At 44.8% G+C, this 24681-nt stretch overlaps 1 protein-coding gene across 1 annotated transcript in view; it reads left to right on the top strand.

The window, feature by feature from the left end:
- LOC139050188 (uncharacterized) overlaps positions 1 to 7307 on the top strand; it is an 87913-nt gene extending 80606 nt beyond the window's left edge. Inside the window, exon 3 of the mRNA XM_070526395.1 lies at positions 7193 to 7307. Within this exon, the coding sequence (XP_070382496.1) occupies positions 7193 to 7216 (24 nt within the window). The 3' untranslated portion in view covers positions 7217 to 7307. The remainder of the gene's footprint in view (positions 1 to 7192) is intronic.
- Positions 7308 to 24681: the final 17374 nt, after the last annotated feature.

Raw genomic sequence — 24681 nt, 5'->3', positions numbered from 1 at the left:
CAAGCAGCGCAGGAGGTATCGCGAAGCTTTGAAACGCCACTTCGACAAGAGGCATCGGGGACATATACCTGATATCAGTTAAACGACTTCATTCTTGTCCGAAAGAGACTACCAGGAACCGACGTAACAATTCTTGGTCCATTAAAAGAGGGGTAGTGTAAGGGAGAAAAAGAAGAGGAAAGGTGGGGGGACGAGAGGAAGAAGTGAGAATAAACAAGCGTCGCTGCCTTCTCATATTCACGTCTGTCAGTTTTATTATGCGTATATATATATATATATATATATATATAGGCCTAAGCATAACCGTCGGAATAAAATGATCGCATTCGCACTTAGCGTGTAACACAATGAAAGTTGTGCGAAGGCTAACAGAGCTGCGCTACGGAATCCACCGACCTTTCACGAACCGTAAACACGCTAGCTTTTTGACAAAAGACGATTTTACGACTAGCTTAGGCCACACGGAAAACTTTGTCGGCCGCTTATGCCAGACTAGATCCGAGGACTGGGGAATATTCATTGGTGACAGCAGGGAAGTAAGCGAGTCGTAGAAAGTTTCTTGCGCGAGTGAAACCCAAGCGAAACTATAATTTGTTCATTTTGTCGACAAATGTTTAACATCTCCCATCTACAATATGGCAGCGAGAAGCATTGAGCTTTGCTACGCAGTTAATCGAAGAATCCTCGGACTGATCGCAGGTCGTATATCGAACGCCGAATCGTAAGAAGGAGATATTTCCCCATCCCCTTCACCTGCGGTATTCCCTCACGCAGCGAGCACAGTCTCCGAAAGTCAATCTTTTATTGCTCGACCGGCATCGGGTATGGCGGAGGTGAGGAGGCACTTTGCCCAAGCCGGATTAGCTAACGGCAAGAGACTGCCATATTGTAATTATTCTTGGTTCGTGGGTAATCGTGGTTAATAGTGCGCATAAAATGACAGCAAAGAGCTCGATCATTACACACGCTCATGCATGCCGGCCTGGCCACCGTGGCCGCGGATGCGACATATAGCATTACAGAAAAGCATGCACAACCCATTAACCACCCTGCTCATGTATTTATCAAAAAAATTCAACTCGCCGTAGCTTTGCACTGTTGCAAAAAGTACGATGAATCCTAACCAAATCACCCACCATGCTATCTTGCTGGACCATTTCGTGTAATGAATATACACTATATGACTAGTGAAAGTTCCAATGCATGCAGATATCGTATTCACGTGTGCATCCATTGGTTACTTCAGCATGAAGAGAAAATACTGCATCTGAATAATTTCACAAAATAAAATTTTCCTTTGTTTTTCTTTTTTTACTGTCTTGAGGCTGCGAATAAGTCAAGTGGATTGCGTACGATCTGTACAAATAATATACATGTCCTTCTTGCATACTCCATCGCTTAAATATAGCAAATTGTATATTTGTTTGTTTTACTAATGCTTTAAAGCGTGTATTCAGTATGAGGCAGCTCACACTTAGTTCGCGTAGTTTTTAACAAACTCGTAGTCAACGGCAACACATATGTTTGGGACTCGGAGGCAAACTGTGCAGTGCGTGTCTCTCAACGTGTTTCGGAATGACAACCCAAACTTTCATCTTCTGCAAGTAAGGAAACTAATAGCGGGTTCAACTACGCACGCGTAACACCTATACAAACCTATCATTCTTATACACAAGAATTCGAAGTGTGATGTGAAAGTATGTGTCACTTTCATCACTCATTAATTTGTGCTCAGCATTTCTTCTTGTGATAACCAAGACTTGGTTAAAAGACCCATTTGCAATAACAAAATCTTTCTTTCCACATCTGCATACTACACCTTTAGTGGTGATTGACGCAACTGCTGAGAAGGTGGCGTTCTCATAGCTTTAAAAAAATTATTTCTAGTTGTTTCAAAAGGCATTTGTTGATTCATAGAGCACACTTTCTTTCATTTCAATGCTCAAGCAGAAATGTTATCATAGCTGCAGTTTACTGCCATCCAGATGTAAAGGATGTATTCTCAAGCGAGTTTCAAAGCATTTTAAATGGAGTGCGCGTGCTATTTCGGCATTCTGCTATCACAATTTACGGCAACATTAATTTTTCTAATATTAACTGGGCAATGGCATCTGTTGCACCTCCTCACGCTGAAGAGCATAATTTCTTTCAGGCCTCTCTAGACTTCACGTTATCTCAACGCATTCACCTCCGTACCTGCCCATCATGTGCGTCGGCCAATATTCTAGATCTCATCTTGACGAGCGATCCTCTAATCTACTCCGGCATCACACACTTCGATGGGCTGTCTGATGTTGCAGTTATAGTAGGCCTGCCTTACCTCTCATTAACAGAAAAAGAGCGCTGGTTAACACGTTAGGTGCTACAATAGGGCCAACTTTACTCCAAATTATATTCAATTAGCCACCATTGCATAGACTTTCATGGATATATACTACACTTGAGCTATTGAAGAAAACTAGGTTACATTTAGAGGCCCCTTTGTAAGTCTTATCAAAGTGTTCATCCATGTTGTCAGCATTAGATGCAACGAAACATTCAATAAACTTAGCCCCTCAATGATAAAATAAAGTTTCGTTATAGAATGGCGAATAAAATAAACAAGAAGTCCATGACATGACAAAGATACATCTGTGACGGAAAATACCAGTCGCTACTAAAATCGCGTCGGCACTTTTACGGCTATAATTTGTCATGAATATAGTAAACGCGGTGAATAATGAACACCTGTTTTCAGCTTGACATATCAATAATTTTGTTGGTGACGTTGTTCCCAATTGATAGTGTGTACAGTTACTAAGAGACATGTTTTGTTGAGTGTCTACCTGCGAAGGCATCAGTGAATGCCCTGACTTGCCCACGCGATACGAAGTGTCTGAAGTTGGTAGCAATGAGTCGGGCTTGTTTACTTTGCTAAACAGATAACAAGCTTCATCCACGCCGTATCACAACGAATTCAATGAGAAGCTGCTCAAGAATGCGTTGCAGTGTCTCTCTCGAGGACTGTCCACAATCTTCGCGCAACCACTTTCTACTAACGGGGACGGGGGGGGGGGGTCTTCTGTAAGTGTGCAGCTAGTGGGCATGTCCATTTCGTCTGTTGCTCAAGCTCTGATTGGTTAGGCTGAGGTTTGTCTCAGTAGGAGAGAAGCGCTCCCATCAATCAGCACATTAGCCGCAGACGAAATGAACATGTCCACTAAGTGGATGCTGCTCCCATTCATCAAGAGTGGCGCGTGGCTAAAGTAATACGATTCCATAAATACGAAGAATGCCTTTCACCTCCTAGCTACCCATGAATATCATTAACCAGTACAATTTGTGAACTTATGGGACACATTATGAATTCACAAGTTGTCGACAAGTTATCACAAGTTCGAAAAGCACTAGCACAGCTTTAGAAAGTACTACTCTTGAGACACACAGCTCACTGGAAATTTTCAGGGCTTGTATGGATCTATTCATGCTGGCTTGCAGGTTGACGCCGTATTCCTGGACTTCTCCAAAGTGCTTGATCGTGTGACTGACTACAGACTCTTGGCTAAACTTTCAAGACCTAATATTTGTGCCCATTTTATAGAGTGCCTGACTGATTTTTAGCATCTAGACTACATTACACCTTTGCTGACAAATCTTACTCTGACATAGTCTTGTCACGTCTGGAGTGCCTCAGGGGAGTGTGCTTGAGCCATTAGTGGTCCTTAATTGTGTATATTAAAAACTTGCCTAACTGTCTTTCATGCCGCATTAGAGTTTTTGCCGGTAATTGTGTAATTTATCGTAACATATCTTGTGCCATCATGCAACTATTCAAACTGGTTTAGATGTTTAGAATTAACGCATAATGCAAGTTATGGTTATTTTCCCTGAATTTTCCTAATACATAATTGATGTCGTGTGCTAACTGAGCTCTTTGGGTCTCCACATCATATAATTTAGAGCAGAGTATTATGAAACTCGTCCCTCCAATATTTATCTGGGTGCTCATTTACATTACGACTTAACGTGAAACGACCACATTTACTCCACCTCTGGTGCTGCTAATCGATCTCTTGGCATAATCAAACAAAATCTAAAGCATGCTCCTGTTAACATAGATAAACATGCTCATAGTATACTAATCCATCCGAAGCTCGAATACGCATCGCTAAAATAGGACTCCGGCAGGCATACATTGAAGACGAGATTGAATCTGTGAAAAACCGGGCTGCTTGCGTCATCTTTTCCGACTATTCATCTTACACTCACGTGTCATAATTAAAAGCACATACCGATATACGAGCACTTGCAATTGGCCACAAATTAGCGCGTCTTTTCCTGCTTGCCAAACATTATCATCATGCTTTTCTTCACAACGATTTCTTTTTGTGACAGCCTGTCTCCTTTTCGTGCCAAGATCACCATCGGAAATTCATGTGCATGCATATGTCACATGTTGCAACATGCATGCTCTCCTATGCCCGGCTCTATCACTGAATTTAACCGCTTGCCCTCTAATATTGTCCCAGAATCTGACCCTGTAAAATGTCCCAGCATGCTACGCACACACAATTATTTGCCTTCTTATTAGAATTCTGCTTAGTTGTTTTTGTGAGTTACTAATAAATAATATTAATATTACCGTAGCCTATCTGAGCATGCATATTTTCACCACTTTGTTGTGGTGTGTGCGTAACTTTCTTTTTGCAAGTTTTATTATTTCTTACACTCTGCTTAATAATAGCCAAACTCTGCTAGCATACTTTTGTTCTATACTTTGTCCTATTAGTTATTCCGACTATTACTTCGTAAGCAATTTTATGTTTGTACTGCCCCCTTCCAGTGTAATCCCCTCAACAGAATGCCTTTAAGGGTACCGTGCATCAAAGACTAAACAAAAACCTCCGTTGGTTTTGGGTGGCAAAGAGACATACAAAGGGAATTATAGGCCATGATGAAGGGGCGAAGTACATAATGACACGACATACGGAAGGACATGTACCATATTGCACCCTGAAACAGTGCTAAATTAAACCTGCCAATTTGCCCAAGAAGTTCTTTCAAAGAAAACACAAATTTTTGTTTTGATTAGAAATGTAGGATAGCGCAATCAAATGGGGTCCAAAATGGAAATATGAGTTATGTGAACACAACTATGTGCACAAAGAAAAATGGCATACCTGCTTTTTGCCTGTGTGGTAGTGCAAGGAAGGCCAAACCATTATTAATGCACGAGTGTGAATGTATACAGCAACCACCATGGTGCCATGGTGGAGAGGCATGTCCCTGGGCATACACATCAGCAATATGAGAGCAATGAACGTGATGATAACAAAAATGCGTGGAAACTGGACGTAAAGCACTAATATAGCATGTAATAAAAAAGCTACCACGTATATATTGTGAGCGTCTGTTCAGCTCCTGTTCTGGTTGTGTATAGCTTTGCCATAGAAAGCTAAACAGATCAACATGATGGAAATCTTTTTTTTCCCGAGCTTCAAGGTGCCCTGAAAGCAGCAGACCAAAAAGCTTTCAATTTGATTGAATGAACTGGAATTTTCCTTTAAGAAATGCTTGCGTCCCTATTCAACTGCTGTTTGAGTGGGACAGCTCTAAGGACCATCTTGAGTCAACGTGGAACTTTCTTTTACAACAGATTAAGCTTGTGTTGCGTGCCTTAAGCTCAAGAGCATATCATGTGTTATTTGTGACTTTTCAAATCATAAAAACCTTCAGAATTAACTTTAGTAACTCTGAGGCCTAATTTACTGCATTTATTTACATAGGGTGACCTTCACTAAGTCTTGCTTTCGGAATCGGATGGGCCGACGACTCCTCGTGTGGTGACTGTGGTAGCGAGGAGACTCTTCAACACCTTCTCTCTGACTCTCCTCGCTACTGTTTACAGAAACGATCGCTCGCAATCGCGATAGCGCGGTTTGACCAAAGACCTCTAACAAAGAAACTTATTTTAGAATGCCAAAATCACAAGTCATCGCAGCGGTGGGCGACGAGGGCACTGTGGCAGTTTTTTAAGGGCAACAGAATTGGACAAGCGGCTGTAGCCTGAACAGATGTTTATAGTGCTGCAAGTGCTACTGTGATGTGCGGTGACGGTGACAGTGACCGACTGTGATTGTATGTCTAGGCTCCTTTCCTTCTTTAGCTCTCCTTTGCTATCGCTTTACCTCCCCCTCTCCTCTCTGCCCAGCATAAGACAGCAAACCGGATCTTCCCATCTTGTTAACCTCCCTGCCTTTCCCCTTTCTCCTGTCTCTCTCTCTCTGCATAAAGAAGCGCTCAGTCAATATTAGAAAATACTCAAGATAGACATTTTACCATGCATTTGTGATAGCGCGAAATAGAAACCTCGTACATGTTATTTTTCCATGCAGCTTTTTAAAAGAAAGCTTGGCAGAAAAATTTACCAATGACAGAAAAACTGACTTCTTTTTTGATGAGTAACGGTTCCTGCTTGAGAAGCAGGAATGATACATGGATTTTGCACTAACGTCTTTAGCTTGTGAATCAAAGAGCACTTGACGTAAGGCCCTAATAAGTAATAGTACGAGCAAGGAACTTACGTAAGTGAGCTATGCTAAAAACATGCTGCAGGTAAATCGTATGTTTTTCCAAGCACAAGCTATACGTCTTACTGATGTTTAAGGTAACCAATTGGCCATGTTTCATGCAGCAAGATTGGATGTTTACTAGATGGCATATATTTTATTATAACTTCACACTATCTCACTAGCTACTATGCCAATACCATTATAGTATGAAAGAAAGGGTGACAATGCATCGAAATTACGAATAAGGTGTCTTTTACGTCTCTTGCTCTCTCTTTTTAGTATAGCAATTTCCATGCATTAAGGTTTCACGAGGAAGTGGTAAAGTTCACATGGATGATAGTAATGATCGAAATCTTCAATTTATTAAATATGTAGCTTTTTCGCAGCATACTCAGGCACCTTGCACATCTGCTGCACTTAGAGAAAAAGACACATGCCTTATTAATGTCCTTCTTTTTTTCTTTTTGTGCAGGGGGTGTCCACTAATGCAAGCACTTAATGCATTTCAGTACAGACATATATTTTTTAATGATTATGATGATGTCTGTATGTCTGTATAGGAATTGTGCATTATGAAAATCAAATAAATATGTCTTAACGGAATAGTAGATTTCGGTACCAAATGTTGCCATTTATTACAGAAGCAAGCAGCAGCTTTCGAATGATCTGCATTGACGGGAGGCAAAGGACTGGAAGAGAGGTGACTTTTCTGTTGCTGACCTGCCTGGTCAGATATAACGCAAAGAAAGTGCTGCTGAAATCTGTTGGAGAGCAAGCCGTGCAGTAGCCCCGCCCATCCCCTAATTCCCCTATGATGCCTTTGTAAACATACAATTTAAAAAGTTTCTGCCGGACAGAAAGACGTTGACTTTGATACAGCAGTGTTGTGAGGCATCTTGCCACCCCAGGTAAAGTCAAACTACGGCACTCCTCTTCACTTCGGCACCATATTTCGGCGTATCGGATCAAGAATTTCAAGATACACTGTAAGGCATTACAAATTAAAATGGGAAGAAAGTTAGTGCATATGTTTCCACGCTTCATTTCATTGTTCCTTCAAAAATCAGTCATCCAAAGTGCAATTGTTTTATTGTTTGTTTTGTTTGTTTTATTGATTTCTTTCTTCCTGTACATCAACAGAAATCGAAGCAAAAGCAAAAGGCTATACAGCCTGAGAGAGGCTTTTGCTCCGATATACAGTTCGGCACGCAGTCATATTACAAGTAGAGAAACAGCAACAATATACAGTAATTCACGTAAGACAATCATTTAAGAATCGAAATTGTCTCTATAGATATATATAAAAAAACAGAAATATCACAGAGTAAAGAAAACAAGCAAATCGACATACATATATAATGACAAGCAGCAACAAAAGAATATGCTCTCAGAAATAAAATACACAGTGATCATTGAGCAACATGAAAAGTCAATACACATGGAAGTTGTAATGAACACTTAGACAGCACTTAAACATATCCAATGCAGTTTTCTAGAAAAATTTGTTTAAACCTATTAATGGAAAGTTGTTTATTTAGGTTTAAAATGTTGTCAAGTTTATTAAACAAACTGGGTATTTGGTGCAGTATATGTTGCCATAGGTAGTTGTAATTTTTGGTGTTCTTATAATTTGTGTACGGAGGCAGTATTGAGCACATCTAAAACAGTACGTGGGGTATAGCTTATTATTTTGGATATGCAAAAGAAGCTTGAGATAATAGATTTGGTTAGCTTGCAATATACGATGTTTTGAATATAGCGGACGCGTGTTGAGACCTTGCGGGTGACCTTGATATCCCTAAAGATATTCGTAGCACCTTTTTTTGTAATGTGAGTAATGTGGTATAGTTCTCTGCTGTCGTTGTGCCCCAGTTCAACACGCAGTAACTGAGCCTGGAATAGAATAGTGTATAGTATAGCGCTTTCTTGAGCCAAAGTGGTAATAATCGACTTAATCTGTACATACCTCCAACACTTTTACTTAATTCTAATGCTAATTGATTTACATGTTCATTCCAAGACAGGTCTTCTTAGAACCATACGCCCAGAAATTTTTGAACCTTACCTTGCTGAAGCGTCTGGCCCTCAAAGGGACATTTAAGCTTATATTCCGTAGCTTATTGATAGGCGCAAACAATATGTACTCGCGTTTAGCCGTAACTTCTTGATTTTAACCCAACAAGGCAGCTTACTTAGATATGTATTTACACTTCCTTCAAGGTTAGAAATGGAAGCACGAGGAAAAAAAATCTTAGTGCCATCTGCATACATAATTACTTTAGGGGAATGTGGAATGGGACACAGGTCATTTAAGTAAACTATAAATATCAGTGGACCGAGTATAGATCCTTGTAGGACACCTTTGTTAACCTTAGCATGCGAGGATGTCTCCTGATTAATAACTACATATTGGTAACGGTCTGTCAAGTAATTTTATAGTAACCTATTGACAATACCACGGCTGCCGTAATTATGAAGTTTTTGCAGAAGAATGGTGTGACACACGCCATCGAATGCTTTACGGAAATCTACAAACAGTCCCGGCGTGTAAAGCTTTCCCTCGAAATTATTTAATACCTCACTTTTAATATCGAGTAATGGAAGCTCGGTGGATTTGCCTTTTAGAAAGCCAAACTGGGCCTTACTTATGATATTATACTTATTTAAAAAATTTGTAATGTGATATTAATAGCACTTTCATACACTTTCGAGACTATTGGAAGTACCGGTATTGGTCGACAATTTGCAATTTCTTTGTCATTATCACCTTTGAAGACCGGACACACACGAGCTATTTTCAGTTGGTCAGGACAAACGCCAGTAGAGAAAGTTAAGCTGATAATGGGGAGAAGGGGGGGGGGGGGTACGAGAGCTCGGGCGATGTCATATCAGCAACCGATTTTATTGGCATAGGTTTGATGTCATCATGTCCGGCCGCACAGTTGTTTTTATTCTTGGTTAATAGTTCTTCAGTCTCACGACATGACATACAATGCAAAACTACGGAGTTATGTAAACCACGGTCATTTATCGATAATCTTGGATATCTTCCCTCACATTGGATATCCAATGTAATCCAACATAGTCCTTTGCCAACTGGTTAAATGTAAACGTTAAGCGGGGTCAGGAATGACAAGGTACGCTGACCCGTCAAGAAGTGCCACGCCTAAGCAGCCACCTGAGTCGCCCACAACACAAGATACCTCTGCTTGGATGTGTTGGTGGTCAGAAGTACTCATGCAATATAGCAGTAGGAGCTGCTGTGCCAAAGTATTCATATAAGTCTTACATGACTTTACAGGTGCATTCCATTAACATTAAAACATGGCCTGCACAAGAAGCACAGTATCTCTAGCAGAAGTGGTAGTGTTATAGCTCGCATGCAGAAATGCAGATAACTGTAAACAAGGCACTCTCTCAAAATCTGTCCTGTGAATTTCTACAGTGCAAATTGTACAGATCTGGGACATATATTCTGATGTGGGAGCTAGCCTAGTGCACATGCACACAAAGAAAAATGATTCAGCTGTGAAATATCTCGAAGTCCTGGTAGGCACAATAATTTTTCAGCTCTCTATGCTTCAGTGTCATGCTTCAGTGTGTTGATGATTCGCAATTATACACCAACTGTGCATACAAAAGAATAATTTGCAATCATTTAGGCTACATGTTAAAATACCACATATACAAGCAGTTGCACATATTAAGAGACAGTTTGGTCGATGCCCGGCCCGATGGGCACGTTGAAAGTGCCTTTCAGGCCTCTGTCGGACCCCTAGCGCCATCTGAGAAATAGTTGCTCAAATGCAGTTGGATTACCCACGGCGTCAGCAGCTCGCGCTACGTGTTTGGCGCCCTGTCAAACTGTACTGGTGGCGCGAAAAAGCATGGCGATATTTATTTTAGCCGGGCTTCGGGAATTACAAGATCTTGGCAGCTTTTCTCGTGGATATATTTTGGAGAAAGGATGTCGTCCATTTGAAGCGGGGCACGTGAGGGAACTGCTGAACTCGCACGGATCGGAAGTGACTGCTAGGTGTGTTCCGCAAAGGGAAATCAACACGCCAGCCGGATGCGTGAAGCTCAGCGTATGTTACTTCGTTATATACGATGTGGACGCATGAAATTATAGGTGACATGGTTTCTTGCAGATCAGCGACAGCAGACAAATCCTAGCGGGGAGCTGCGGTTGCCATGCTGGCATCGCAGAGAAGTGCAAGCACGCCGCGGTAGGTGCACTGTACACACAGTACGGCAAATGCGACTCCAAAACATCTCATCCGGGAACGTGGGGCGTGCCAACGTCTTGTAAGACCTACCCGAGGCATTCTAGCGCTGCTCTCTCCAAACACAAAAAAGGTGAGGAACTTACCAGTTCTGTTAGACTTCGCGCTGGGAAAGTATTTTTGGCCAAGTTACTGGAAGTCCGACACTGTTTATGTTGTTGCGATTTTTCACTGCGTACAAAGGAGGTTCCGATAACCCACGTCGTAAAATATTTTCGTGATCTCAACTGTCCCTTAGTCCATATGCTGGGCGCAGAAGGGTGCATGCCAGCTGAGCCAGCTGCAACCCCTCCTCGTAGCTCTTAGCAAGCCCTGGTGCTGTTTGAATGGGAGAGGATTGGGAGAGGGTTCCGCAGCTTTACTGTGGCACATCTTGGCAACAAACTACTTTGTTTGCTGCATATCCTGGTTCGCACTGCAGGTGTCCAGTTGCTGCCATCATTGCTGTAAAAGCAACAAATTCCGCGTTAACGCACTTGGCAAGACGCCGTAACATAAAACAGCTTACTACTGCCGTCGGACGAGCGCGATGCAGCGCTCATAGCGTGATACTTCATATGCTCGACTTGGAAATGCGTGAAGCGTCGTCCCTGGTGAGTTGCTGTACGTGCTGTTGCAGTCAATTATGCAACAATTCATGTTGCACGTCGGCATTGCTCAGAAAATGCAACAGCTAGGCGCGAAACAGTGTACAGACAGGTTTTGCGAACGCAAGCGCGCCGGTCGCATCCTGCCGGGTGCGCGCTCACCGCCGCGAGGGGCGCCCTAGTCGTCACTGCAGCTACGTGTTCACAACGTGCCTATACTGCTTGATTACCGAGACACGCACGCATACTTGTTTATCCTTTCTCGATGGGCTTCATTTCACCTACCAAGACATTAAACTTATCGGTGAGCGCAAGATGTTAATACTGGTGTTCACTGCGGAAGGTATATATATATATATATATATATATATATATATATATAAAGAACTTGAGTGGTGCTACAAGGTAAACAGAACAAGTATTTAATTTCGACAGTTGCGATCGGTGGACCGATCTTCGTCAGGGTTTACAAAAAAATGGCAGTTCGGCCGTGGTAGGGAAGACACCAGACCGGGTACCCGGTCGTTCCTACATACATCAAAGGTAGCCTGAAGAAACCCTCTTTGCCTACTATATATATATACGCACCAGAGATTATGCTCCGACCGTTGACCAGTCCTGTGACGCGCTTCACACGCAAATCAGATCCCAACGATCACCGACAGTGCTCACCGATTTATCGTCGCGCTTTGAGCGCCGCATGCTTTTCTGGGCACAGGTTCGACCAATAAATATATCCTGTTTTGAAGTCACGTTGACATTTTCTTATTCTACGCTGTCACGACAACGTGACAATGATTTGACGTGTATTTATTGGTTCCACCGCAACAATTACATAGACGTTTCCTCTGAAATGAATGAAGGAGATGCATATGTGTTAGCTGATCTGAGTTATTATCAATTTATATATACACAGTTTTTTATATTTATAAGTTATATAGATCGTGGTACTGCGTGTTGGTACAATATATAGTACACCGATCGACATAGTCAGCGCTCAAAGTTAGCGCGGCCTCGGAGGAGCCCGGCTGCCCCACTATTTTCTTACTAGTGGCCCGGCCCACCCATTGCAGGTCAACTGTGGCACTGCGGCACCCATTCGACAACCGTTGTAGGTGATTTTATTGCCAGTAGTACCTTGTGAGGAGCAATTCTGATGCTCCAATTTTTGGAATGATGACTCAATCGTCACTATATACTATACTACACTATACACTATACTGTTGGGCGACTTCAATGCCAGGGTAGGCAGGAAGCAGGCTGGAGACAAGTCAGTGGGGCAATATGACATATGCTCGAGGAATAGCAGGGAAGAGTTATTAGTAAAATTTGCACAATACAATAATACGCAGATATTGAATACCTTCCTCCGCAAGCGGGGTAGCCGAAAGTGGACGTGGAGGAGCCTGAATGGCGAGACTAGAAATGGTATAGACATTATACTCTACGGTAACCCTCGCATCATACAAGATGTGGGCGTGCTCGGCAAGGTGCGCTGCAGTGACCATAGGAAGGTAATAGCTCGAATTAGCGTAGACTTGAGGAGGGGATGGGAGAAACTGGCACATAAGAAGCCGATCAATGAGTTAGAGGTAAGAGGGAAAATAGAGGAATTCCAGGATCAAGCTACAGAACAGGTATTCAGCTTTCACTCAGGAAGAGGACCTTAGTGTTGAAGCAATCACCGACAATCTTATGGGCATCATTAGGAGTGTGCAATAGAAGTCGGTGGTAACTCCGTTAGACAGGATACCAGTAAGCTATCGCAGGAGACGAAAGATAGGAACTCCTCGTGTGAAACGCAACTAGCTTGCTATACTAACGACCGCTTTTCTAACACCGACTTAGGATTTGACACCGATTGCATCTTTATCGATTTTGCTAAAGCCTTCGATACCGTATCCCATAACCTATTAATCCATAAACTTAATCTTCTTAACATTGACCCGCTAGTACTGGACTGGATTAAAAACTTTCTTGCTAATAGAACACAATCCGTAATCGCGAACAATTCGTCGTCTGCGCCCGTCGCGATAACGTCAGGCGTGCCGCAAGGGTCGGTTCTCGGTCCTCTACTTTTTCTAATTTATATTAATAATCTTGCTTCCTGTGTGGAATTTTCAACTATTAGGCATTTTTCTGATGACTGCGTTATATATAATAAAATTACTGACCTCAATGATTCTCGTAAACTTCATGACGACATTAATAACGTTCTGTTATGGTGTAACAAGTGGTCTATGAAGCTTAACTTACGCAATTGTAAAAACATGCGCGTATCACAGCGTACCAATACTACTAATCTGCATACATATTTCCTCAATAATAGTCCTTTCTCAGTTTTCTCATCGTACAATTACCTTGGACTAAACATCACCAGCAACCTTTCCTGGCACGTGCATGTCGACATTATATGTAGCAATGCCAATCGCATGTTGGGCTATTTGCGCCGAAACTTCTCATCCGCACCATCGTCACTGAGACTAACTCTCTACAAAATATTATTTCGCTCCAAACTAGAATACGCTTGTGCTATTTGGGACCCAGCTAACATTACACTCATAAACAGCATAGAAGCCATTTGAAATCGTTCAGCGCGTTTCATCTTATCAAACTACTCCCGACATGCTAGCGTTACCTCAATGAAAAGAACACTAACTTGCCAGAACTTTCTTTCCGTCGTAGATGCTTCCGCCTTTCGCTATTCCATAAAATCTACCCCCACAACCCTTTGTTGAAAGAACAGCTTATCACCCAACCGTATACATATCATCTCGCACTGACCACAGTTTCAAAGTTGGTGTGCCATCTTCAGGTACTAAACTTTGTGGTAATGCATTCATCCCTAGCACAAGCAAAGATTGGAACCACCTTCCTGCCACCGTTGCAGCCATTCTGGATTCCAATACCTTCAAAACCAGCATTCAAGAAACGCCACGTTGAATATGTCTTTGTATCTTGCGCATTTTTTTTAATGTTCACCCACTCCTTTCTGTAATGCCTTCGGCCCTTCAAAGTATCTTAAATGAAGGAATGAATAAATAAATATGTAAATAAATAAATAAATAAATAAATAAATAAATAAATAAATAAGTAAGTAAATCTGATCAAGAAACGCCGATGAATAGAATAGAACTGGCAGCAGTTTCCTAGTTAATCAACAAGCGTAAGAGAGCTGACATAAGGAAGCATAATGTTATGGATAGAATTGAACATGTGCTCAGGAACGGAGGAAGCCTAAAAGCAGTGAAGAAGAAACTAGGAATAGGCAAGAAGCAGATGTATGCGTTGAGAGACAAAGCCGGCAATATCATCAATAATATGGATGAGATAGTTCAAGTGACTAAGGAGTTCTACAGACATTCATACAATACTAGTGAAATCCGCGACAATAATGGAAGAGAGAATAGTCTAGAGGAATTTGAAATCCCACAAGCAACGCCAGAACAAGTAAAGAAAACCTTGGAAGCTATGCCAAGGGGGAAGGCAGCTGGGGAGGATCAGGTAACAGCAGATTTGTTGAAGGATGGTGGGCAGATTGTTCTAGAAAAACTGGCCACCCTGTATACTCAATGGCTCATGACCTCGAGCGTACCGGAATCTTGGAAGAACGCTAACACAATCCTAATCTATAAAAAAGCGGAGGCCAAAGACTTGAAAAATTATCGACCGATCAGCTTACTGTCCGTTGCCTACAAAGTATTTACTAAGGTAATCGCAAATAGAATCAGGAACACCTTAGCTTTCTGTCAACCAGAAGGCTAGGCAGGGTTCCGCAAAGGCTACTGAACAATATACCATGTTCACACTATCAATCAGGTGATAGAAAAATGTGCGGAATATAACCAACCTTTGTATATAGCTTTAATTGATTACGAGAAAGCGTTTGATTCAGTCGAAACCTCAGCAGTCATGGAGGCATTACGGAATCAGGGTGTAGACGAGCCGTGTGTTTCAATACTGAAAGATATCTGTAGTGGCTGCACATTCACCGTAGTCCGCCATAAAGAAAGTAACAAAATCCCAATAAAGAAAGGCGTTAGACAGGGAGATACGATCTCTGCAATGCTATTCACAGAGTGTTTACAAGAGGTATTAAGACACCTGGATGGGGAAAAATTGGGGATGAAAGTTAATGGAGAATACCTTAGTAACTTGCCATTCGCTGATGATATTGCGTTGCTCAGTAACCCAGGGGACCATTTGCAATGCATCCTCACTAACCTGGAAAGGCAAAGCAGAATGGTGGGTCTAGAAATTAATCTGCAGAAAACTAAAGTAATCTTTAACAATCTCGAAAGAGAACAGCAATTTACGATAGGTAGCGAGGCACTGGAAGTGCTAAGGAAATACATCTACTTAGGGCAGGTAGTTACCGCGGGTGCGGATCATGAGACAGTAATAATGAGAAGGATAAGAATGGGCTAGGGTGCGTTTGGCAGGCATTCTCAGATAATGAACAGCAGGTTGCCCTTATCCCTCAAGAGAAAAGTGGATCACAGCTCTGTCTTAAAAGTTCTCACCTACGGGGCAGAAACCATGAGGCTTACGAAAAGCGTTCTACTTAAATTGAGGATGACGCAACGAGCTATGCAAAGAAGAATGATGGGTGTAACATTAAGGGAAATGAAAAGAGCAGATTGGGTGAAAGAACAAACGCGAGTTAATGACATCTTAGTTGAAATCAAGGAAAGGAAATGAGCATGAGCAGGGCATATAATGAGGAGGGAAGATAACCGATAGCCATTAATGGTTACGGACTGGATTCCAAGGGAAGGAAAGCGTAGCAGAGGGCGGCAGAAAGTTAGGTGGGCGGATGAGATCAAGAAGTTAGAAGGGATTGCATACCCACAATTAGTACATCACCGTGGTAGTTGGAGAAGTATGGAAGAGGCCTTTGCCCTGCTGTGGGCGTAACCAGGCTGGTGATGACGATGACGTAATCGTGATTAATCGGTTGATAGGGCAGGAACAAAAACAGAACAACAGGTATTGTCCCATTTTCCCGAGGTATTTCAGGTGGCGGTCACCACAATTAATTGCTCCACTAAAGAAGATTCTTGGCCCAACTAGCATACTGTTTCACGAGCCACTTCATTGGGAACCTACGTGCTCGGGAAATATTACCTTGGTTTCTTAGGTGACCAGTTAATTTTAATTTTACTTACATGTGCAGTACGAGTACGGTGCCCTACCAAAGATGCCCGCACTTTGTACACTTATGCAGGCAAGGAGGAGTGAAACCATAAATATATTCTTGTTGCGGCCCGAGCTTCTACATATATATATATATATATATATATATATATACATCGTGCTTCAGTTATACATACTGCTGCACTGTGTCGGTTATTACTTGCAAATGTACACGTGCGTGCATTGCTCATTATGCCCACGTGCGCATACCCATAAAAACGGGTGCGCACTTGTACCTGTGTTTATTCGATGAAGGCCATGAAAGTTGCAATTTTCGCAAGTGTGCTCCGTTTCTTCAACTATATATATATATATATATATATATATATTTAAATGCAGTGTTTGAATAGTTCAGTTGGTAGCGTCTGATCGTAATCGAGAAGGAAGGCCACGCAGAGCAGGAACAGCTGGTTGCCCGAACGGCTCACGCTCGTGCTAAGCACTGGCGATCCGGCTGGCCCACTGGTTCCACTGGCCCACTGTCCTTGTGCACTTCTGCTTCTTTACAATTACCCCCGGTGCAAAAGTGGAGCCATTCTTGCGACTTACGACGTGGAGATGAGCAGGTCATAGATTTGTTTCAGGCGGTGAACGTGAACAACATCCCGTCCACGGCGGCGCTTGTCGGATGTCGGTGTAAGCGGCTCTATGACATAGTTGACCGGAGAGGTGCGTTCGACATTGCGGTATGGTCCATCGTACTGCGAGAGAAGTTTTGTCGAAAGTACAGGTGTGGTAGCAGGCACATGCAGCGATACAAGTGTGCCGGGAGCGAAGTTCAGATTCGTAGCGTCGCCATCACGATTGGCTGTTTGTCGTTGTTGGTGGGTGGAGGTGAACTTTCGGGCTAAATGACGGCATTCCTCGGTGTATCGGGTGACGGCTGAAACGGGAGCACACTCTGACGCGTCTGGTGTATAAGGCAAAACTGTATCGATGGTATGGGAAGGATCGCGACCGTAAAGAAGAAAGTATGGAGAAAATCCTGTAGAACATTGTGTAGCCGTATTATATGCGTACGTGACAAATGGAAGGATGATGTCCCAGTTGTACGCTCCGATGAAACGTACATGGCAGGTGTATAACCTAGGGTGCGATTGAAACGCTCCGTAAGCCCGTTAGTTTGAGAATGGTACGCCGTGGTGGTCCGGTGAACTATGCGGCATTGAGCAAGCGCTTCAACCACTTGCGACAAAAACACACGGCCTCTATCACTCAGCAGTTCCCGAGGTGGGTCATGACGAAGAATTAAACGATGAAGCAGAAAGGATGCAACGTCACTGGCGGTCACTGCAGGTATAGCAGTGGTTTCAGCATAGCGTGTAAGGTGATCAACTGCGACAATAATCCATCGTTTTCCAGCGGGTGTTAGCGGTAGCGGCCCGTACAGGTCGATTCCCACATGGTCGAAGGCACGAGCAGGGCGCGCAAGCGGCTGTAATAAACCGTGGGCTGGATGAGGCGGAGATTTGCGGCGTTGGCATTGCGGGCACGAGCGGACAAACTTTTGGGCAAAAGTAAACATTCCTCGCCAGTAGTAACGTTGCCGCAGGCGGTCATACGTCTTAAAAATGCCTGCGTGTGCACATTGTGGGTCAGTATGGAAAGACGCGCACATGTCGGAACGCAAAGTCTTAGGGATAACCAGGAGCCACTTGCTACCATCGGGCTGCTAGTTGCGTCGATAGAAGAGGTTATCCCGGACAGCAAAGTGGGCAGTTTGGCGAAGCAGGGAGCGGGAGATGGGAGATGCAGGCGAGCCAGAAAAGAGATCCAGAAGAGAGGCTACCCAAGGATCTTTGCGCTGTTCTGATGCGGAGATGGCGATGTCGACCGAGGATACCGCCTCAATGGTGGAGAGGGAGGCCGTGTCGGCTGGCAGTGGAGAGCGGGAGAGAGCGTCGGCGTCAGTGTGCTTGCGACCTGAGCGGTAGATGACCTGTATATTGTATTCTTGAATGCGCAGAGCCCAGCGGGCAAGGCGTCCAGACGGGTCTTTTAAAGAGGATAACCAACAAATGGCGTGATGGTCGGTAACGACATGGAAAGGCCTGCCATATAAATAAGGGGGAAACTTCCCGAGTGCCCAAACGATGGCAAAGCATTCTTGTTCTGTGACGCTGTAGTTGCGTTCCGCTTTGGTCAGCGCACGACTGGCGTAAGTAACGACGTACTCGGAGTAGCCAGGCTTGCGCTGCGCAAGGACAGCGCCAAGGCCAATACCGCTGGCATCGGTATGCACTTCAGTTGGGGCGGTGGGGTCGTAGTGTCGCAGTATAGGCGGAGACGCCAGGAGACGGCGTAAGGTCACGAACGAAGTGTCGCAAGCCAGGAGGCCAGGTCATTGGCGCCACTAAGAGTTGTGTCAAAGGTGCTAAATTGAGGCAAAATTGCAAACAAAGCGTCTGAAGTAAGGGGAGAGGCCGATCAAGGCGCGGAGTTCTTTGAGTGTCTTAGGTTCGGAAATTCTATCACAGCGCGAAGTTTTGGTGGGTCGGGGCAAATGCCGTCTTGTGATACGACGTGACCTAAAATCATCAGCTTGCGCCCGGCAAACTGGCACTTTTTCAGGTTCAGTTGCAGGCCTGCGTTGGTCAAGCACGTCAACACTTGCCGAAGGCGAAGAAGATGCGTGCTGAAATCAGGGGCGAACACAATGATGCCATCGAGTAGCACAAACACGTGCTCCATTTGAGACCGTGCAAGATATTGTCCATCATTCGTTCAAACGTAGCAGGCGCATTGCATAGGCCAAATGGCATCACATTAAATTCGTATAAACCATAAGGAGTAATGAATGCAGCTTTAGGGCGATCAACTACTGTCATCGGGACCTGCCAGTAGCCCGAGCGTAAATCCAACGAAGAAAAAAATTCAGCGCCTTGCAAGCTGTACAGAGCGTCGTCAATGCGTCGTAGAGGGTAGACGTCTTTTCGCGTTATCTTATTAAGACGGCGATAATCGAAGCAGAACCGAATAGAACCATCTTTTTTTGTGACGAGAACCACCGGTGATGCCCACGGGCTATTGGAAGGTCGAATGACGCCGCGCTGAAGCATGTCGTCCACGTGCTCACTGATCACCTGACGTTCCTTGGCGGATACGCGGTACGTGCGCTGCCGCAATGGCGCGTTGGAGCCAGTGTCGATGTGGTGGCTGACGGTTGACGTGCGACCCAGAGTAGGCTGAGCGACATCAAAAGAAGAACGGAACTGGGCAAGCACGTGAAGAAGCTGGGAGCGCTGCTCGAAAGTAAGGTCACCGGCAATGAAAGGTGCGAATAAGCCAGGTGATGGTGGAGCAGAAGTGGAAAGCGCGCAGAAATCAGTGAGCTCTGTATACGAAGCATCCGGCATGTCGGTTATAAACATGTCATCAAGAGGCTGAACATGGCCAAGTGCTTCACCGCAAAGAGCAGTCAGGGCTGTAGGAAGCGGATTGCTGACAACGATGGCGCTGAGACCGGCTGAAATGTCAAGCGTGGCGAAAGGGAGGGGAACATCTTTGCGGGTTATGAAGAGTTCCGAAGGAGTGAAGAGGACAGTGCCTCCAGAGACAGCGCCACAGGAGACGGGAACAATGGCAGACGAGTACGGCGGTATGGCGATGTCTTCCCGAAGGACTAGCTTAGCGGGAAGAGATGTGGCGTCGACGAGGGGTACGTCACACAGAGGCGATAATTCCACTTCAGCACACGCACAATTGATGACGGCGTTATTTCGCGAAAGAAAGTCCCACCGAAGTATCACGTCGTGAGAGCAGGTATGAAGAACCACAAACTCCACAATATAGAGAACGCCCTGAATAACAACTCTAGCTGTGCATGCTGCTGAAGGCCGCACTGGCTGGGCGCTTGCTGTGTGAAAAGGAAACCCAGAAAGTGGCGTCATACCTTTTCGTTAGGCGCGAGAGAGGCGTTCGTTTAGGACAGACACTGCTGCTCCAGTATCAATTAGCACAACGGTAGGGAGGCCGTCCACAGTAAGGTCGCCAACGTTCGAAGGCGACAATGGAGGACTTGTACAGATCCATGGCGACGCAGTTCTTACCTCCTGAACTGCGGCGCTTAGTTTTCCTCTTGCATGGGTGAAGGGCGCCGACGCAAGGGGCATAACGAGCGGCGACGCGGGGAAGGCGAACGACGTGGAAGGACCGGGCACTCGGCTGGTGGCCTAATCGACTGCCGACCAAGATAAGTGTCTTGAAAAGGTTGCACGTCGGCGAAGGGAGGTGACTGCTCCAACCCATGAGAGTGCACCATGCGGTGGCGGCAGAGTCATGAAACATGGCCGGGAATACCGCAGGCATAACATATGGGCCTGTTGTCTTGTGTGCGCGAAGGATTAGCAAACGCAGGAGCAGGTCGATGAACGGCAAGACGAACGGGTGGTAGTGGCCGTGGATGTAGCGCAACGACTGGCTGACGAAGAGGCTGCGCGGCGACGGATGCGTAAGTAGGCGGCGCGGCACCAGGGTATAGCTGATGCTGCATTGGTCGAGCCTCAGCAACTTGAGGCTGCGCGGCGACGGATGCGTAAGTAAGTGGCGCGGCGACAGGGTACTGCTGATGCTGCACAGGTAGGGCCTCAGTAACTTGCTCTTCAATAACCGGCCGGAGCGTACGGGCGAGCTGTGTAGGAGGCTGTGATGGCAGCGGCTGCTGTTGGGGTGGCTCAGCCAAGGACATTAGAGAGAGCTGACGTGCAATTTCCTCCCGCATGAAAGCTTGGATTTGTGTGAGCAGGGGGGAGCGATCAGGGAGGACGGTCATGGAAGAGAGGGCCTCGTAAGCCACTGAGGGGCGCCTGGTCAAATCGCGCTGCCTTCTCAACACGTCGTAGCTTTGGCACAAGTTTATGAGCTCTGCTACGGTGCGCGGACCCTTGGCGATCAACATTTGAAAACTGTCATCGGCGATGCCCTTCAAAATGTGCTTTAATTTCTCATTTTCGGGCATAGAAACATACACACGTTTGCACAGGTCGAGAACCTCTTCGATGTAACAGCTGAATGTTTCACCGGGTTGTTGCGCTCGCTCTCGTAACCACTGCTCGGCACGCAACTTGTGGATGGCGGGGCGACCAGAAACTTCAGCGAAACTGGCCTTGAACGCGGACCAGGACTGAAAGTCGGCTTCGTGGTTTTTAAACCACAGGTGAGCCAATCCCGCAAGGCAGAAGATGACGGCATTTAATTTGGCGGTATCGTCCCATCGATTGTGCAAGCTCACCCATACATATGTAGACAACCAGTCATTGACGTCCTGCTCATCCGCACCGCTGAAAACCGCTGGATGGCATTGCGGGACAGCGCCAGAGCAGGCAACGGAGGGTGGTGGCGACGTCACCTGGGGAGAGGCAGGCATGACGGGAGGCAGAGTCCGAGACCGTAGTTCCAGGGTGTCGATGTTCTTGAATACCCCGCACCTTCTGCCAATTGTAATGCAGAGTTAGAACAGTTCACTTGGTAGCGTCTGTTCGTAATCGAGAAGGAAGGTCACGCAGAGCAGGAACAGCTGGTTGCCCGAACAGCTCACGCTTGTGCTAAGCACTGGCAGGCATGGAACTGACGATCTGGCAGGCCTTGTCCTTGTGCACTTCTTCTTCATCAGAATATATATATATATATATATATATATATATATATATATATTTATATATATATACATACATATTGTTACGGGAAGTTCGAAGTATAAGACTGTGTTTACATTGTGTATACATGCAGAGTGAATGGGGTTAAAATGGCTGACTAGTAACAACACGCAGCAGCCAACGTCTCGCGATCTTTTCTTCCTCTCTCTCTTCTTTCTTCCTTCCGTAACAGGACCCCCGGGTGGTGAAGTGCCGCCATGGCTCACGGTAGGTGAAGAACTGCGACCGAAGTATGGCTTCAGCCGCGAAACGTGCACGACGTCAACAGGCAACGGACTTCAGGATGGATGAAACTGTAACGGCGCGATCTCGTAATTGACATCGTTAACTTGACGTAGGATTGCATGAGACCCTGTGTAGTGAGAGCGAAGCTTCTGGGTGACGCTGACCCGACGACATGGGGACCAGAGCAGCACCCAAGTGCCTGGGGTGAACTGAACATCGCGATTGCGCTGGTCGTAAGGCTCTTTTTGCAGATGCTGCGAGGCTAATAAGCCAGATCGGGCGACTTGACGCGCCATGTGAGCGCAATCGATGCATTCGCGAGCGTACTCAGGGGCAACGCGGGGTACAGAAGGTAGGATGGTGTCACAGGGCAAAATGGGGTCGCGACCCTACAAAAGAAAAAAAAAAGGGGAATATCCTGTGGTGTCCTGTCGGGACGACTTATACGCGAGTGCCGCGTAGGCCAGCGTGGCGTTCCAGTTGCTCGCTGGATGATCGTTGGAAACGTACATCATCAGCATCTCTTCGAGCGTTCGGTTAAGACGCTCCTTAAGACCCTTAGTTTGTGCTCAGTGGCGCAAGAGCAGAGGAGGTCGTCTACAACTCGAGACAAGAACGAGCGGCCGCGGTCTGTAAGTAACTGTCGAGGTGCCCCGTGCTAGAGAATGACGTCGTGAAGGAGAAAATCGGCGACGTCATTTGCGCACCTAGACGGCAACGCCTTATCGCGCAGCATGTCGCCTAATGAGTAGCGACAGCGATCCACTTATTCCCTTTGGTCGTCGTCGGAAAAGGGCCATGCAGGTCAAGGCCAACGCGAAAGAACGGGCGATAAGGTAGAAAGCATTGGTTAGCGTAAACGAACTGTTGACGGTTAGTCAGGAAGTTGCGTGTCCATTGGAGAACACAAGGGTTAAGATTAAGACATGATAGTTTTAGGAAGAGCCGTTCATGAGGAACCTCGTCGAAAACTATTTGAAAATCTAGGAAGAGGGAGTCTATGGGTATGTTTTGATCAAGATGCGAGCTCATGTCATTAGCGAATAGAGCTAGTTGAGTCTCGCAGGACATGCCTTTCTGAAAACCATGTTGATTAGGATAAGAGAAATTAGCGGATGTTAGGTAGTTTACAATATGAGAATATATTATATGCTCCATTAGTTTAGAACAAACACTTATGAGGGAAATTGGACGGTAATTGTCGCACGATGACGGTGACCCTTTTTTTAGTACTGGAATTCTCTTATCTATTTTCCAGTCTTGCGGCACTACTCCAGATGATAATGATTGCTGAAAGATGTGGCATAAAAATACACTAGAGATGTGCGCAGTGTTCTTAAGCATTTTGGAATTGATTCCATCGATGCCGGCTGAGGATGTTAATTTGAAGGATTCAATTAGCTTGCTGATACCATGTGCTTCGATTGTTATGTCTGGAATCGTTGGGTTGTTGAGGTAAGGACAGTCTGGGAGGTCAGTGAGAAGTTCAGAAGGGAACACGGAAGAGAAGAAAGAGTTTAGTACTTCAGAGACTTTATGGTCCGGGACACGGTTATTGTCATTTTCATTTAATAGTAATGGTTTACGGTTATTTGGGTTACCGTATTTCAAGAATTGTTAGGGATTGTTTTGCAGCATGTTAGGGATTGTAGTTGATTGGAAGGTTTGCTTAGCTGTTGCGACCAAAGAATCAAACTCCTTTTCAGTGACGTAATATTTTTCCCAGGCCCCAGTGGTGTTGGAACGCTTGGATTTACGCAACAATCTTTTCTTTTTATTGTTTAGTCATTTTAATGTGTTGTTGAACCATGGGGACGAAGGTCGCTTTGTTAAAATGATAATTTGTATGTAAGTCTTAGTGAGTTCGATCATTATATCTTTAATAAGCGTCCAGTTGATGTCTACTGTGCGGTTCGCGAAATCTATAATGTACCATTTGTAAAACTTGGTTAGTGCATTGTTGATGCTGATGCAATCGCCTTCATCGTAAAGTGTTATTTTCTTTTTTGATTTTTTGCACTGATGTAGTTGCCAGGATAATTGTGCATGCAGTACCGAGTGATCACTTAGTTCTGATAGATGTGTTACAGAAGAAACAATGTCGGGATGGTATGTTAAGATAAGGTCGAGTATGTTAGAACACTGTTCATTTTTTCGCGTTGGGGTAAATACTAGCCGCGTC

This window comes from Dermacentor albipictus, chromosome 9, assembly GCF_038994185.2.
Source record: "Dermacentor albipictus isolate Rhodes 1998 colony chromosome 9, USDA_Dalb.pri_finalv2, whole genome shotgun sequence".
NCBI classification, from domain to species: Eukaryota; Metazoa; Arthropoda; class Arachnida; order Ixodida; family Ixodidae; genus Dermacentor; species Dermacentor albipictus.
The sequence above is the reverse complement of the archived record's forward strand: the minus strand, read 5'-3'. Positions and strand labels throughout refer to the sequence as shown.